The sequence below is a fragment of the Zootoca vivipara genome, chromosome 1 (assembly GCF_963506605.1).
Source record: "Zootoca vivipara chromosome 1, rZooViv1.1, whole genome shotgun sequence".
Taxonomy (NCBI): Eukaryota; Metazoa; Chordata; class Lepidosauria; order Squamata; family Lacertidae; genus Zootoca; species Zootoca vivipara.
In genome coordinates, this window is record NC_083276.1 from 81,099,260 (window position 1) to 81,113,109 (window position 13,850).

The following is a 13,850-nucleotide window of genomic DNA, read 5'->3' on the forward strand; positions in this document are numbered from 1 at the left end:
CCAGCGTTATTATTGTCTGGCTGACTTGAGGCCTCAGAGAATGTGACGAGTAGGACTTGTTTATTTGTTGGGGAGGAAGTAAAGGTAACAGGAAATGGGCAGACAAAGTAAAAGCAGCCACATGAGTGTGGTTCACAGCTGAAGTGAGGAGACAAATGGGGCCACCCTAACAACTGTTTCTCTTCCCTCCATGTCTAGTTCTGGATCGTTGGTGGGGTGCTAAACGCATTGACTACTCTCTCTATTGCCCTGAGGCATTGACGGCCTTCCCCACCATCACCCTCCCTCACCTTTTCCATGCCAGCTATTGGGAAAGTGCTGATGTGGCGGCTTTCATCCTGCGCCAGGTACCAGGGCTGTGGGCAGGTGGAAATGTCCCTGTGCTGGGGAACTGCGTGCGGTGGGGGGTAGGGCTCTAATTGTTCCTCTGATGGGAAACTGGCATCTAAAAATATGTTTGCGCAGTAGAGGGGAGGGGCATATAGGAGGAAACCGAACCCAGGCAGGGGACATGGGAGTAGAAATGGAGAGAGACTTGGGTGGATAAAATTTGTACAGGCAGCTTTGGTGGTAGGTGGGTGAGTGCTACCTTGCATAGTTAAGTGTAACTGTGGTGTAAATTTTGGAGGGGGTGTGTGGATTTTAAGGCAGGTTCTTTTCTTTCGGAACCTGGATGGATTATGGAACAATATATAGGATCAGGTGGACACTTTGCGGGGAGATCCTAACAGTGCAGGGCAAAGGCTTGTTTTGTTATGCAGAGCAAAACAGAGCACAGCCCTGTGTGCTAGGGGGCAGGCATGGACTCCTGGTTTGGAGAAACAAATCCAAAAACAACACAGGAGTTTGTAGGAGTGGCTCACCAGCAGAGCACAAGCTTCGCTTGCAGAAGGTCTTGGGTTCGTTCCCTGTCATCTCTAGGTAGAAGGGATTAAATGATGGGAAAGGCCTGTGACTGAGACCCTGAAGAGCTGTTGCCAGCCAGAGTGGACAACACTGGGCTAGATGGACAATTAGGCTAATGATATTTTTGTGTCACATGCCAGCAAATTCAGAATAATAATAATAATAATAATAATAATAATAATAATAATAATAGTATTTATACCCTGCCCATCTGGCTGGGTTTCCCCAGCCACTCTGGGCAGCTTCCAACAAAATATTAAAATACAATAGTCCTTCAGATATTAAAAGCTTCCCTAAAAAGGGCTGCCTTCAGATGTGCAATTAAAGGTTGTGCAATTAAAGCTGATTTGGAGCTCTTGTGCAACAAGCCCACTTCCCCAAAGATCTGACTTTTTGCAATAAGGAAGGTGACAGGAAAATGTGCTGGAAAATGTTTCACAGTAGCCTACCCTTCCCAGAAGCAAATTGGAGGGAATGCTCATTAAATAGCCCACACTGTGTATAACCTCCCTTCAAACTAATCAGGATGACTTCTCAGTCAGGATGCCGTTTGGAAGTGCCCTTTGTATGCTCTGGTGTGAAGCAGCTAGAGGTTCACACTTTGAATCTATTTAGGAAGGATATAAGAGACAAAGGGAGCAATGAAACTCTCCACTTTAATCTGCCCAGCGACTGTATATTATTAATGTGACTGAAACTCTAGGAGTTGGTGCCTGAGCATGGCACTCCTGAAGCCTGGCCCTGATGTTCCTATGTGTTTGCAGGTGATTGAGACAGAGCAGCCCCAAGTGACAGAGAATGAGGAGAGTTCCATCTACAGCCCAGCGTTTCCTCGTGAAAAGTGGCAGCGGAAACGAACACAAGTGAAGATCAGGGTATGGAGCTCTGTCCCCCACGGTGGCTCCCTTGCCTCTAACTCACACGTGCAAGTGGGGAAACAGGACTCTGGCTTGGGGTGGGGCACTGTGTCTTCAGGGAAAGGAATATGAGCTGATTCTATTCCTTCCACAGCTAATAGCCTTAAGGATGATTTCACGGATACTACCATATCACCACAGTTGTTGTCTCTCTTCCTGCCTCCCCCTTTATCCTCCTCTGCCACTTGCCAAAAACATGGTTGCCGTTTTCATTCACAAATGAAACCAGACAATTTTATGTAGACACACATCTTTTTGCAAGATCTGTTTGGAGCATAAGATTTACATTTCCTTGCTTGAAAATTGAGGATGGAGAACAACTTTATTAGCTTGTGTGTGTGGGTGGTGCTGTGGTCTCAACTACTGAGCCTCTTGAGCTTGCTGATTGGAAGGTTGGTGGTTCGAATCTGTGCAACAGGGTAAGCTCTCTTTGGTCTGTCCCAGCTTCTGCCAACCTAGCAGTTCAAAAGCACACCAGTTCAAAAGCACACCAGCCTAGCAGTTAAAAAGCACACCAGTGCAAATAGATAAATAGGTACCGCTGCGCCGGGAAGCTAAACAGCATTTCTGTGCGCTCTGGCTTCTGTCACAGTGTCCTGTTGTGCCAGAAGAGGTTTAGTCATGCTGGCCACAGGACCTGGAATGCGGTTTGTGGACAAAAGCTGGCTTCCTTGGCCTGAAAGCGAGATGAGTGCTGCACCCCATAGTCACCTTTGACTGGACTTAACTGCTTTCACAAACACCTGCCTGGCTTGTCATGCTAGGTGATGCTAATGAAACCTTTGAACAACAAAGAGATATATTGTTTTTTGCTCTAGGTCTAGGAGACAAATGCTGCTGCCCTTTTAAAGGTTCAGGTGCTGCTCCCTGACTGTGTAGAGAGACAGGGGCAGGCACCTGCCTGGGTGGGGCTGAGGTGGCTTTGGGTTCTAGGACTTGGCAGAAGTACAGCAGCTCAAGGCTGTGTAGGTTGCAGAGCTAAATGCAAAACTCTAATAGCAGGTTGTGATGCATAATTCAGAACATGAATGTAGGTGGTATTTGAATGAAGTTTCCCTCAAGCAGTTGTGATGATTTTGAAGGTTTGACAATTGTTCCAGGGAACAAGATCATTCAGTAGGAAGCAAATACTGTTTGTTACTGCTTAAAACGTTTTTGTTTAGGCACGCCTGTACAGACTTCTAGATGTTGACATGCTTTAATTTATTTTACTGTTGATTTTAATTACCTTACTGGTTGTAATTCAACACTATGCTCTTCCAATTGTTCCATCTGGACTGGCATTTCAGCTTACCAGATGGAACGATCCCCAATTCCTCCCTCCATGTGTTGTTCTGGGCATTCTCTGAACTCCCTCCCAGAGCCAATTGTGGGGGGCGGGGGACAGGGGTGAGGGGGGAAGTCAAAATCCTTGTGCAGGGTTTCCACTGATGGCAGTGGTTAGGGGAATCCTGCCTTCAATGTTTTTAATTGTTTTAACCATTTTTTTATTGATAACTTTAATATTTCTTGCAAACCACTTAGATGTTTTACTGCAATCAAGTGGTATATAAATTGTGTTAAATAATAATAAAAAACACCTCACAGAGGAAGGGGGATTGCTGCCTTCTCCTGTCAAGTACAGCGTAAGGTGGTGTTTGTTTTCAATATGGCAATCTCAACACAGTAAGAAATTGTGGTTTTTGTTGCTGGTTCCTACAAATGCACTCCCACGTTGCCTAGAAGACACCCTAACCAGGGAAAAGGGCACTGTTCCCACAGTTATATTTCAACAACCAATGGCTAAGGATGATGGGAGTTGTAGTCCCAATATTTGGAGGGCTGCAAGTTCTCCACCCTTGTTTTATAGGAACAGTTAGCCACCATATGGTGAGATTTCCCTGCTCCCTCAAAAGCAATGTAAAGTCCCCAAATTTCCTCTTATGAGTGCGTGTTTGAATTGCTGTGTTCTCTAGCCAGCCCTGTTGCTGCTATCCTGTGCTGACAGATCCAATTCCTGTGTTTTAATGTCCCCTTTTGCTGAGGTGAAATTAGTAAAAACTGATTTACCCCTTTGGTTTTTACAGAATGTGACAGCAAACCACCGCGCCAGTGATGTCATCGTGTGTGAGGGGCGACCCCAGTTCTTCAGCGGGCGCTTCATGTATGGCCCGCTGGATGTGGTGACTCTGACTGGGGAGAAGGTAACAAAAAGCGTAGCTACTTGGGGGTTTGTGGACATTTCAGGATTGCACCGAAGATGTCAGCAGTTAAAAGCAGTAGGGGGCAGCAGACCAGAATGGAGCAGGCCATATGGGTGAAAATTGTGGAGGAGGAGCAAGTAGAGGCCACACGAGGGCCATGGGCCATGTTACAAATGAGTCCTGAGGAGGCAAGGAATGGATATTTCCCACAGGGGCTGAGGAGCTGTAAGGAAAAAGAGATAAAATTAGTGTTAAATCAAAATGAAGCAGGGAACTTTCAGATGGGGTGTGTGGGATGAAGGATATGATCAGCACCTGCAGTCAGGAATTAAGGGGGAAATCATGCCTCCCCCCCCCCTAGACTCGGAAGAGGTCGTGACTTACCAACCGTAAGAGATTAGCTGAGCTTGGGGACAGGTAACGCAGTAGAAGAGGTATGTGCAATGAAGTGAACATTGCTGTGGCCCTTGATCTCTTCCCGAAGGTGGATATCTACATCATGGCACAGCCACTGTCAGGAAAATGGGTGCACTATGGCACAGAGGTGACAAGTGGCAGTGGCAGACTCTCCTACACCCTCCCCGAGGAGAAGATGCTGGGCATTGGCATGTACCCTGTCCGAATGGTAGTGAGGTGAGTGTGTGGTGAACCCTGTTCTGTGGTTGACCTTTTTGAGCAGAAATCCTATCCTCAGTCCAGCCTGGCTTATGACCACAAGTCCTCAAGGACGGCCTCTCTCCGTATGAACCAACCTGGAACCTGTGGTCATCATCGGAGGCCCTTCTTCATGTGCCTCCTCAATGAGAGGTCCAGAGGGTGGCAACACGAGAACAGGCATTTTCTGCGGTGGCTCCCCACTTGTGCAATGCTCTCCCCAGGGAGGGTCATCTGGTGCCTTCATTACATATATTTAGGCAACAAGCAAAAACATTCCTCTTGTCCCAGGCCCTTGGCTAATTAAACCATCTAAGGCAGTGCTCCCCAACCTTTTTATCACCGCGGACCAGTCAACGTTTGATATTTTTACCACGGCCCGCTGAGGGGGGGAACGTTGATTGCTTATATTTTATTTAGATTGTTTTGATTTAATAATTTTAATTTAATTGTATTTAAATGTTCCTTGGGCGGCTCGGTACCAATTGATCCATGGACCGGTACCGGTCCGTGGCCCGGGGGTTGAGGACCACTGATCTAAGGCCTTTTAAACTGGTGGGTGGGTGTGTCTTGTTTTTGTTTATTACTATGTTATGTGTTTTTGTGTTTTTGCAAACCACCCAGTGATCCTTGGACGAAGGGCGGGATAGCAATTTAATAAATACCGTAATAGAGATTCTGGCTCTGTGACCAAGTGGATGACCATTTGTCCCTGGCAGAGGCCTTATATTTTGGTAGGATGTCTCATTTGCCATAGTTGAACTGCTTGACCTGCCCCTTCCTTGGTTTTCTGAAGCTATAGGGAGAAGCCCCACCAGCCTTCTAATGTCAGTCATCTCTGTCCCTGTGTAGGGTCTTTGAGTGTGGTGGCCATGCACTGGCGATTCTGAGAGGAGGGGCACTTGCTGGTGGGTTTCCTTCATTGTGCTTCTCTCCACAGGGGTGACCACACCTATGCCGAGTGCTTCCTAACTGTGGTAGCGAAGTCCACGCCTTGTGTTGTTTTTAGTATCGATGGCTCCTTCACTGCCAGTGTCTCTATTATGGGCAGCGATCCCAAGGTGCGCGCTGGTGCTGTTGATGTAGTAAGGTAGGTAATAGCCCCTCTTGGGGACCCCATACCTTTCCCTGACCTGCTTGTCACTTCCCCCTTTCCTATTGACTCTGAAGTGTATGTGTGTGGGGGGGGGGTTGATGATAATCTCTCCACAACTCTGTTTCCTGCTGGACTTATTTATTCCTTCAAAATTCGCTTTATCACAATTCTTCCAAGAATTTTGAGCTGCAAAGTCTTGATATGTGAATGCTCAGCATAGTAAGAAATCAAACTTGCTCACATTCATGTCCCCCACCACCCTCCTTGAGTCTGCCTAACTGTGGAAGTTCAGTTTTCTCAACAGAGTGAAAATGTGTAAAATAAATTAAAAATCCTCACTCTTCTTCAAGACTTAATAAAAACTTGAAGCACCAATTATGGAAACAACTCTACCCCCCCCATTGTCATATAGTTATATCTACACATCTATATATCTCAGTGCCAAAATGCTGTCAAGATTGATTTATTGAAAGAAGGTTTTGTCGGATGACTGGATTTTATTTTGATACTCACATTTGGCTAAACTAGAGTTGGTGTCTGATAGGTGAAGAAGTTTATAAGGAGATATTTCTGGAGATCACCTTGGCTGCATCCCCTCAAAATGCATCTGGTACAGAGTGCCCCTTCACTCTTAACAACCACCTTGTTGTACAAAAGGAAATCACTTCGACATGCAGCAAACAACATGGGAAGTAGAGAGGGCTACTACTAACTTGACATTAAAAAATAGAGAGAGATTAGTCTAACACCCCACAAGGCACCCTGAATGAATGAATGAGCCACCCATTTGCCACAAATAATCCTTCTTTGCCCCTTTAGGCATTGGCAGGACTCCGGTTACATGATCATCTATGTGACGGGGCGTCCAGACATGCAGAAGCACCGTGTGGTGGCCTGGCTGACCCAGCATAACTTCCCCCATGGGGCTGTCTCTTTCTGTGATGGCCTCACACATGACCCTCTTCGACAGAAGGCTGCCTTTCTACAGGGCCTTCAGCAGGAGGTACATAAGCGTTCACCAAGGGTTCAGATGTTATTGTGGGAAGGGCTGCAGCACAACTGAGAGAGGCCCATGCGTGTGGCTCTGACACACCTTGCGGTGCCTGTGAGTGCAGTGGAAAGAGCACTACAGGAGAAAAGTGTGGGAGAGAAGTCACTGATGTCTTCATCCATTTTATTGCAGGCAGAGGTGACCATAGTGGCTGGCTATGGATCCACCAAAGATATCTCAGTCTACAGTTCTCTAGGGCTTCCCGCAACTCAAATCTACATTGTGGGCCGGGCTGTGAAAAAACTGCAAAGCCAGTGCCAGGTATGGAGTTTTGTTTCACGAAAAGCGTGGCCTCAGCAGCAGGCTGGGAGCTCCTCAGGCTCTGAGGCCTACAGAGCTTGTTGCTCCCTCAGGGAGGGGAGGTGAAGAACAGAGCAAGCGCCAGCTGCATTCTCCTTTCTCCTTGCAGTTCCTATCCGATGGCTACGTCGCACACCTGGCACAGCTGGAAGCGGCGTCTCTTGCCCACTCGCCGAAGGGGACGACAAGGCCCACGCTGGGCAAAGGCAGCTACGGCTGCCCTGCTCCCGTCGACTTTCTGCGCAAGCAAAGCCAGCTGTTGCGTTCGAGGGGGCAGAGTCAGGCCGAGCGAGAGGGGCAAGGGAATGCCCAGCCCCGAGCCAAGGCGCGCAGCGTTAGCCTGAAGTTGGAGAGTGAGGAGTGAGCCCGCCGTGGGGTAGTCTCTGCATTTTCTGACTCGCAGTGGCTGGTGCCAGGGCTGGGCCTGTGAGAGGCCACAGTTGTGAGAGAAAGGGGCCAAGAATACTAGGTATGGTTGGTCAGGGGGAAGAGTGAGAGAGGGGGCTCTGCCCAGCAGAGGCCGCAAGCTGGCACACAGTGCCGCAAGGATACGGAGGAGAGAACTTCTATATAATCCCAGAGATTGCTTCCATTCCCATTAGTTCCAACTCCTGCCTGTTCTGTTTTGTGGTCTCTTCTGACCTGCAGTTCAGCCAGTGTCCCTCAAGTCATACCCTCTGGGGATTATGAGGTGGGAGGGGGGAAAGGGAGAAATGGGGGTGGGGATGTTCATATTACCCTGACTTAAAAGTGTGCTACGTTGCTTGTGAATTGACTGTTCACATCCCCCCCCTTTCAAATGATTGAGGTCTGGGATATATAGCATTGCACTCTCCCCATTTGATGCCAAGTGAGGCAGTAGTGGGTCCAGCCCCATCCATCTCCCAGGTCTTCCTATATCCCTCTGTGGCTAAGGTTAGGGTGGGTGGTTAGGGGAATATATATACATCAGGGATCCCAGCTGCCCCTTTCCTGCAGAGGTCGAGCGCCTTGCTCCAGTCCCTAGTGCCGTTCTCAGTCCAATCCTGCCTGTGCCCCGGTCTTTGGGTGTCTGCATGATACTGCCCTCCTGTGCATGTATTGTGTCCAGTGTGAGAGCACAGGATAGCCATGAATAAGGATGATTCCATATTCCCTTCCTGACAAGGGAGGGCTTGGTATTTATTTCATTGTGTCAGAATTGCCGGGAAGTCTAATCCTGTTTTGGAGGATTTGTGGGGGTTTTACATTTATCTTTAAATGTGTTACAAAACTGAAAAAAATAAAAAAAATAAAACAAAAGCAAAAATTGAAGAGTGAATGTGTGCTTTGAGGCAGCAGTTGAGGGGTGGTACAGTTAGGCGCCACCCAAATCTCCGAGTGGTGTGAGATTCCAGGGGTACCAGGCTCATTTACCAGGGTCTGTGTTACCTTTTGGAACAATGAGGCACACCAGAGCCAGTGGTTGCTTTAGGATGTATGGTTTATTTACACATATATACAACCTGTGCCTAGATGAGAGAGTGCAGAGCATTCACATCTCAAGAGGGTCCTGTTCCTCCCATTGCTGCAGCCTCTGATTCCAGGAGACCCCAAACATCATGTCTGGCCCTCTCTGCAGCATAAAACAGACTGCCCACCTTGTGCTCTGCCCTGGTCTTGATCTTAAGGATACTGATCAAGCTAATCCTAGAAGGGTAGGTACATAAGAAAGTGTTGTGGAAAAGGGGACCTAGCAATGTGATTAGCATTTCAGTCAGGGTAGGACATTTTATTTTATCTGGTGCTGGGGTAACTTCAAAGCAATCCATTAAAATCGATTGCAGCCTTGGATAATTGTAAAAAATAATAAATAATGTCATCAGTTTTTTTTTAAAATAATTATTATTATTGCAGCCTAACAGGATGGCCCCTCTGGAATTTGTCACACACGTACACACAAATTTGTAAATCTGTCTGTGCTTGGCTACCCAAAGCTTAAATACATGACGTTTCACACACCTTTTCAAAGACATGCATTTGGAGAGATTCCCTAAGTTGGCAGAGAGAGAGATACAGGACCTGAAATACAGGTCAAACTGTATCAATACAGGACATAGCATTTTACATTGAAATACAGGGCAATCCTGTATTATACAAGACAGGTGGCAACTCTAAAGGGAAAAAAAAGGTAAATGACCCTTGGACGGTTAAGTCCAGTTAAAGGTGACGGCGCTCATCTCAATTTCAGGCTGAGGGAGCCGGTGTTTGTCCACAGACAGCTTTCTGGGACATGTGGCCAGCATGACTAAACTACTTCTGGCACAACGGAACACCGTGACAGAAACCAGAGCGCATGGAAATGCCGTTTACCTTCCTGCCACAGCAGTACCTATTTATCTACTTGCATTGGTGTGTTTTCGAACTGCTAGGTTGGCAGGAGCTGGGACAGAGCAACAGGAGCTCCCTTCGTTGTGGGGATTTGAACCACCAACCTGATTGGCAAGCCCAAGAGGCTCCGTGGTTTAGACCACAGCGCCACCCACGTCCTACTTACGACTGAACCCCAGGCACTATTACATGGTGCTGAAGAGATGCGACGGTGATTTACTGTCTTTCACAACTATTTTCTAACAATTTCCTTTATTAGCAGAGTAATTCTTCCATAACAGCACAATACAGTAGAAATAAGGGAAGTCCAGGTTTCTAAAGAACACAAGAAAGAAAACCCATGTCCAGCCTCCCTGTTCTCTCTCCTCTGCCTCCACAATGTTCTTAGAGCAAAAGGCAGCCATCTTTCAAGGTGGTTAGCACTGCTTCATTGGTGCATCAGTGATAAATAATAATGGATATGGCAGATCAAGATGGTAGATAATGATAAATACTGTGAGTTCTTAATGTAGCCACGCGTTACAAAAAACCAAAAATAAAATGCTTGAAACCTTACAATCAAACATCAACAAAGCAAAAAAGAGTGGCGACGATTAAAAATCCAACTTTATCCAGTGTATGGCTCATAACCGGCAGCACCGTGGGGCCTGCAGACAGAGAAAGAAGAAAGGAATGTGTAAGAGGGTGTCAAATGGATGTGGGGGTGGGGATAAGAGCCCTGGGTTTTGGTGGAAAAACAACACGGAAGCAATGAAATAATATATACAGTATAGGGGAAGTGCAATAACTCAGTGGTAGAGCACATGCTTTGCAATCCAAAGGTTCCAAGATGAATCCCCAGCATATGCAGCTAGGATTGGGAAGGACCTGAGTGTGAAACCCCAGACAGCCACAGCACGTCAGTGTAGACCGGGGTGGGCAGACTTCAGGCTTGTTAGAATGGTTTTGTTTTTCTATTAGATCTGCCAGTTGGATCCAGATATGAAACACTCAACAGTTAGAATTAAAGAACACAAGTGCCTGACATTCTGAGCCTAGTTATTTGTTTCCAGTACCAAAACTGAACTGAGCTCACAGTCATTCACGTAAGAGTCCATTACTGGTTCTCTTTCATCACTGCAGCAGCCTAACGTACTTAGCTGGGGGGAAATAGTTTTGTTGCTGCTGTTATACAACTGGGAGTCACCAGAAACCTTGCCAATCTATGGCAAATTGCCCAGAGATCTGCCAGTAGATTCCAATCCACCTTGGTGGGCATCCCTGCTATAGACGTTACTGGACCAACAGAGGCATCAATGGTCTGACTCTACCATTACATGCTGGTTCCAGGTTCCCCCAGTAGGCCCTTGACTTGGCCACCCCAGCCCATTCACTTGCCTTCTTCCTCTGGGCTTAAGCTCCTGCTCCTGCCTCATGTCTCAGCTCTTTTTTTCAGAGTGTGGGAAATTGCAGTCAAACAACCAGCAATCTTGGATCTACTTAATGCATGAAGGGGTTAAGAGCACAGAGTTGTATTCCTAGACCCAAGTCTCCGGTGAAGAAAGAAGTGAAGCTTCTTTCTTCACTCTCTTCCACCATATGAAGCCACACTCCCATGGATGAATAACCAAGGTTAACCCTAACTTGATGCCATTGGTCACTTGAGAGAGGAATGTATGGAGAGAAGAGCAACCTCTCTAGCCAAGAATGGAAAACCCCGTGACACAAACTATGTGTTCCAGTCTCAGAGGAGAGCCAAAAGGGTTGTTTGTTTCAGATGTAACAAAGAGGGACATATATCCAAATTTTGTAAGCTCTCAAACCAGCAAAATCCCCTTCATTTAAGCGACCAAGTCAAAATAAGGGGAACAAGGAAAAACTTTTTTTCCTGCATGAGAAGAATGTAACTGTAAACAGTTGTGATTCAAAATCAAACAAATGTATAATTGATTCTGGATGTTCTTCACATATGAGTTATGATTAAGACTTCTTCGGAAACATTGGCAATATTAATCAATCTGTGGATAGCAATATTCAAATTGCAAATGGTGAAAGCATGAAGATACATGGTACAGGTTTAGGAACCTTAAACTGAAAGCTAAGCAATCAGTTGAAAGAAAACTGATGGAATTGCAACATGATCTGTGTGTCCACCTCAGACAAAAAATTGTTTCCTTATACAATCTGGAAATGGTAAATGTAAAGTAACCTAAGATGGCAAATTATATGCTGAAGCATGTTTGATTAATGGTGTCTACAAGACTAATCTGTCAGAACTCTGGACTGCAAATGTGGCACACATGCACAAGAAGGATGAAGCAGATCCAGAACTCTGGCACAGAAGTTCTGGTCATAGAGACATCAAAGCCATTGTGGAACTGCAACGCAAGGAACTTCCAACAGGGATGAAGGTAAACCTTAAATCTTTCCCTCCGTGTATTGAACAGAGAAGCACCAGAATGCTAGATATAGTATCTACATATGTGTGTGCTCCGCTTAATGTTCCCTTCCTAGGGAAGAATAAGTACTATTTTTTTTCCTGGATGATTTCTCAAGGTCATTGTGTGGTACACTTTCTAAAGGGGAAAAGTAAAACACTGCAGGTGTTCAGAACATCATGGTGAGCAATAAGAATCAGCAAGGAAGAGGAGCAGGAGGAATAGGCAATGTAAATGTTGTTGAGCTATAACTCCCATCATCCCTGACCAGTGGCCATGTTGGCTAGGGCTGATGGGAGTTGGGAGTGCAACCACACTGGAGAGCTGCAAGTTCCCCATCCTTGGTGTAGAGACTGATAGAGCCCCCACCCCAGTGCACATAGGGCTTGCAGGTGCCCAACAATTTGAGCCCTGCCTAAACTCTTATTCATAATAGAGAATGAGCTCCACTTCCTTCACTCACCAGTCTGCATGTGTGTTTCCAGGGATGCTTTCAGGAAGCTGTGAGTATCTACAAAATGAAGGTTCAAACGTTAACACGACGCAAGGGTGACCCAAGTTTTTTTCATCATGAGATTGCCAATTTCTCCTTTTTAAAGTGGCCCTACTCCTGTCCCTTTAACAACATCCTGATAACACAGAAAAGAAGCAGGTGGAACTTTGCCATCTACACAGGAAGATACACATGGGGGGGGGAGAGAGAGCGCAAAGTGGGGACAAGAACTCAGAAAGCATCTGCTCTGATCTAGCTTGAGGCAATCTGTGTGCACAAGCAGTTTATCCACCCCCACCTGGATGAGGAACCAGGTGCGCCACTTGGAGCAGAATGCACAGCTCCCCTCTGATGCATCACCCAGGGCTTGCACAACAAAATAGCTCCCCGTGTTGCTTAGGACTGGAAGCTGAAGGCTGGATTTATATTCTAGTTTGACAGGATTCTCACCTGTTTGCTTCTGTCGCAGTGTACTGCGGTGGGCCAGGAACTCCATCTGCACAGTGTGGCTGTGGGAGAGTTGTCAATACAACATTTTGTTCTCCATCGTCTGATCTTTGCTTCTTTTTGTCCTGAAAGAAGATGTGCCACCCATCAGTTTCCATGCCTGTTCTTTCTCCCTTCACCACTGCTCCCCGGGTGTTTGAATTGCTATTTACCAGCCACACAAGCTCCCAGTTAACAAACCCTAGTATTTTTCCTTCCACCCTAACTATTGTGGTTCCCTGGTTTAATATACAAAGCTGCAGGATTGAGACAAGTGAACCAACCTAAAAAATGGAGGGCAGTGACCTCACGTGCTCTTGCTTCCTTCTTTTGCTGCATTGATCTTGCAAAATTTGTGCCACTAGGGTCAGAGCTTGGGCTGCCCCTTTCCCTAGCACAGCATTTCCCTACTCCAGCTGTGTACCTCCTCTTAAGTCATGTGGATCCACATAAGTGAAAACTTCAACTCTGGGCCAAGGCTTGGCTATGACTCCAGATTTGCAATTGCACTGCCCAACCATTTCCCTCTTCTAGTTGGAGGCTGGCTGCTGTTACTTGGTGCCTGTGCTCTGGGGAAGCTACCTCATTTGGTCTATCTAGATCCATTGTTCCCAACGTGGGACACACGCCCCACAGGGGGAGCAAATCAATTTTTAGGGGGAGGGGCAATTCAAGAATGAGTTATCAACAGTTAATGGCCCTTTAAGCTTCCTCCACATGAATAGGACTTCACTTTTTGAATAATAAGATATGCCCCCCTCCGGTGACATATAATTCTTATATGGGGAAGGACTGTGAAAGCAGCTTCTGCTACTCAAAACAAACTCTTGGGTTCAGAATGATGGCTTTAATTCTCAGTCTTTTGTACCTGGCTCTGTGTGCTAGATCTTGGAATTACATTAAAACAACAACATAGATCCTGCAAGTCTGAAGTCCTCCCCTGTTTAACCCCACGTATGAAAACACCCTCATGCCAGCTTTGCATTGTGTTGTAGGGG

General features: G+C 46.5%; 1 protein-coding gene across 3 annotated transcripts in view; it reads left to right on the forward strand.

Annotated features, from left to right (window-relative positions):
• PITPNM1 (phosphatidylinositol transfer protein membrane associated 1) overlaps positions 1-8,383 on the forward strand; it is a 29,172-nt gene extending 20,789 nt beyond the window's left edge. For all 3 annotated transcript variants that reach the window (XM_035124267.2, XM_035124285.2, XM_035124276.2), the window contains 8 exons: positions 199-347; positions 1,671-1,781; positions 3,890-4,006; positions 4,491-4,639; positions 5,601-5,750; positions 6,576-6,759; positions 6,940-7,068; positions 7,217-8,383. In XM_035124267.2, coding sequence (XP_034980158.2) covers positions 199-347; positions 1,671-1,781; positions 3,890-4,006; positions 4,491-4,639; positions 5,601-5,750; positions 6,576-6,759; positions 6,940-7,068; positions 7,217-7,471 — 1,244 coding nt within the window. In that variant the 3' untranslated portion in view covers positions 7,472-8,383. The remainder of the gene's footprint in view (positions 1-198; positions 348-1,670; positions 1,782-3,889; positions 4,007-4,490; positions 4,640-5,600; positions 5,751-6,575; positions 6,760-6,939; positions 7,069-7,216) is intronic.
• Positions 8,384-13,850: the final 5,467 nt, after the last annotated feature.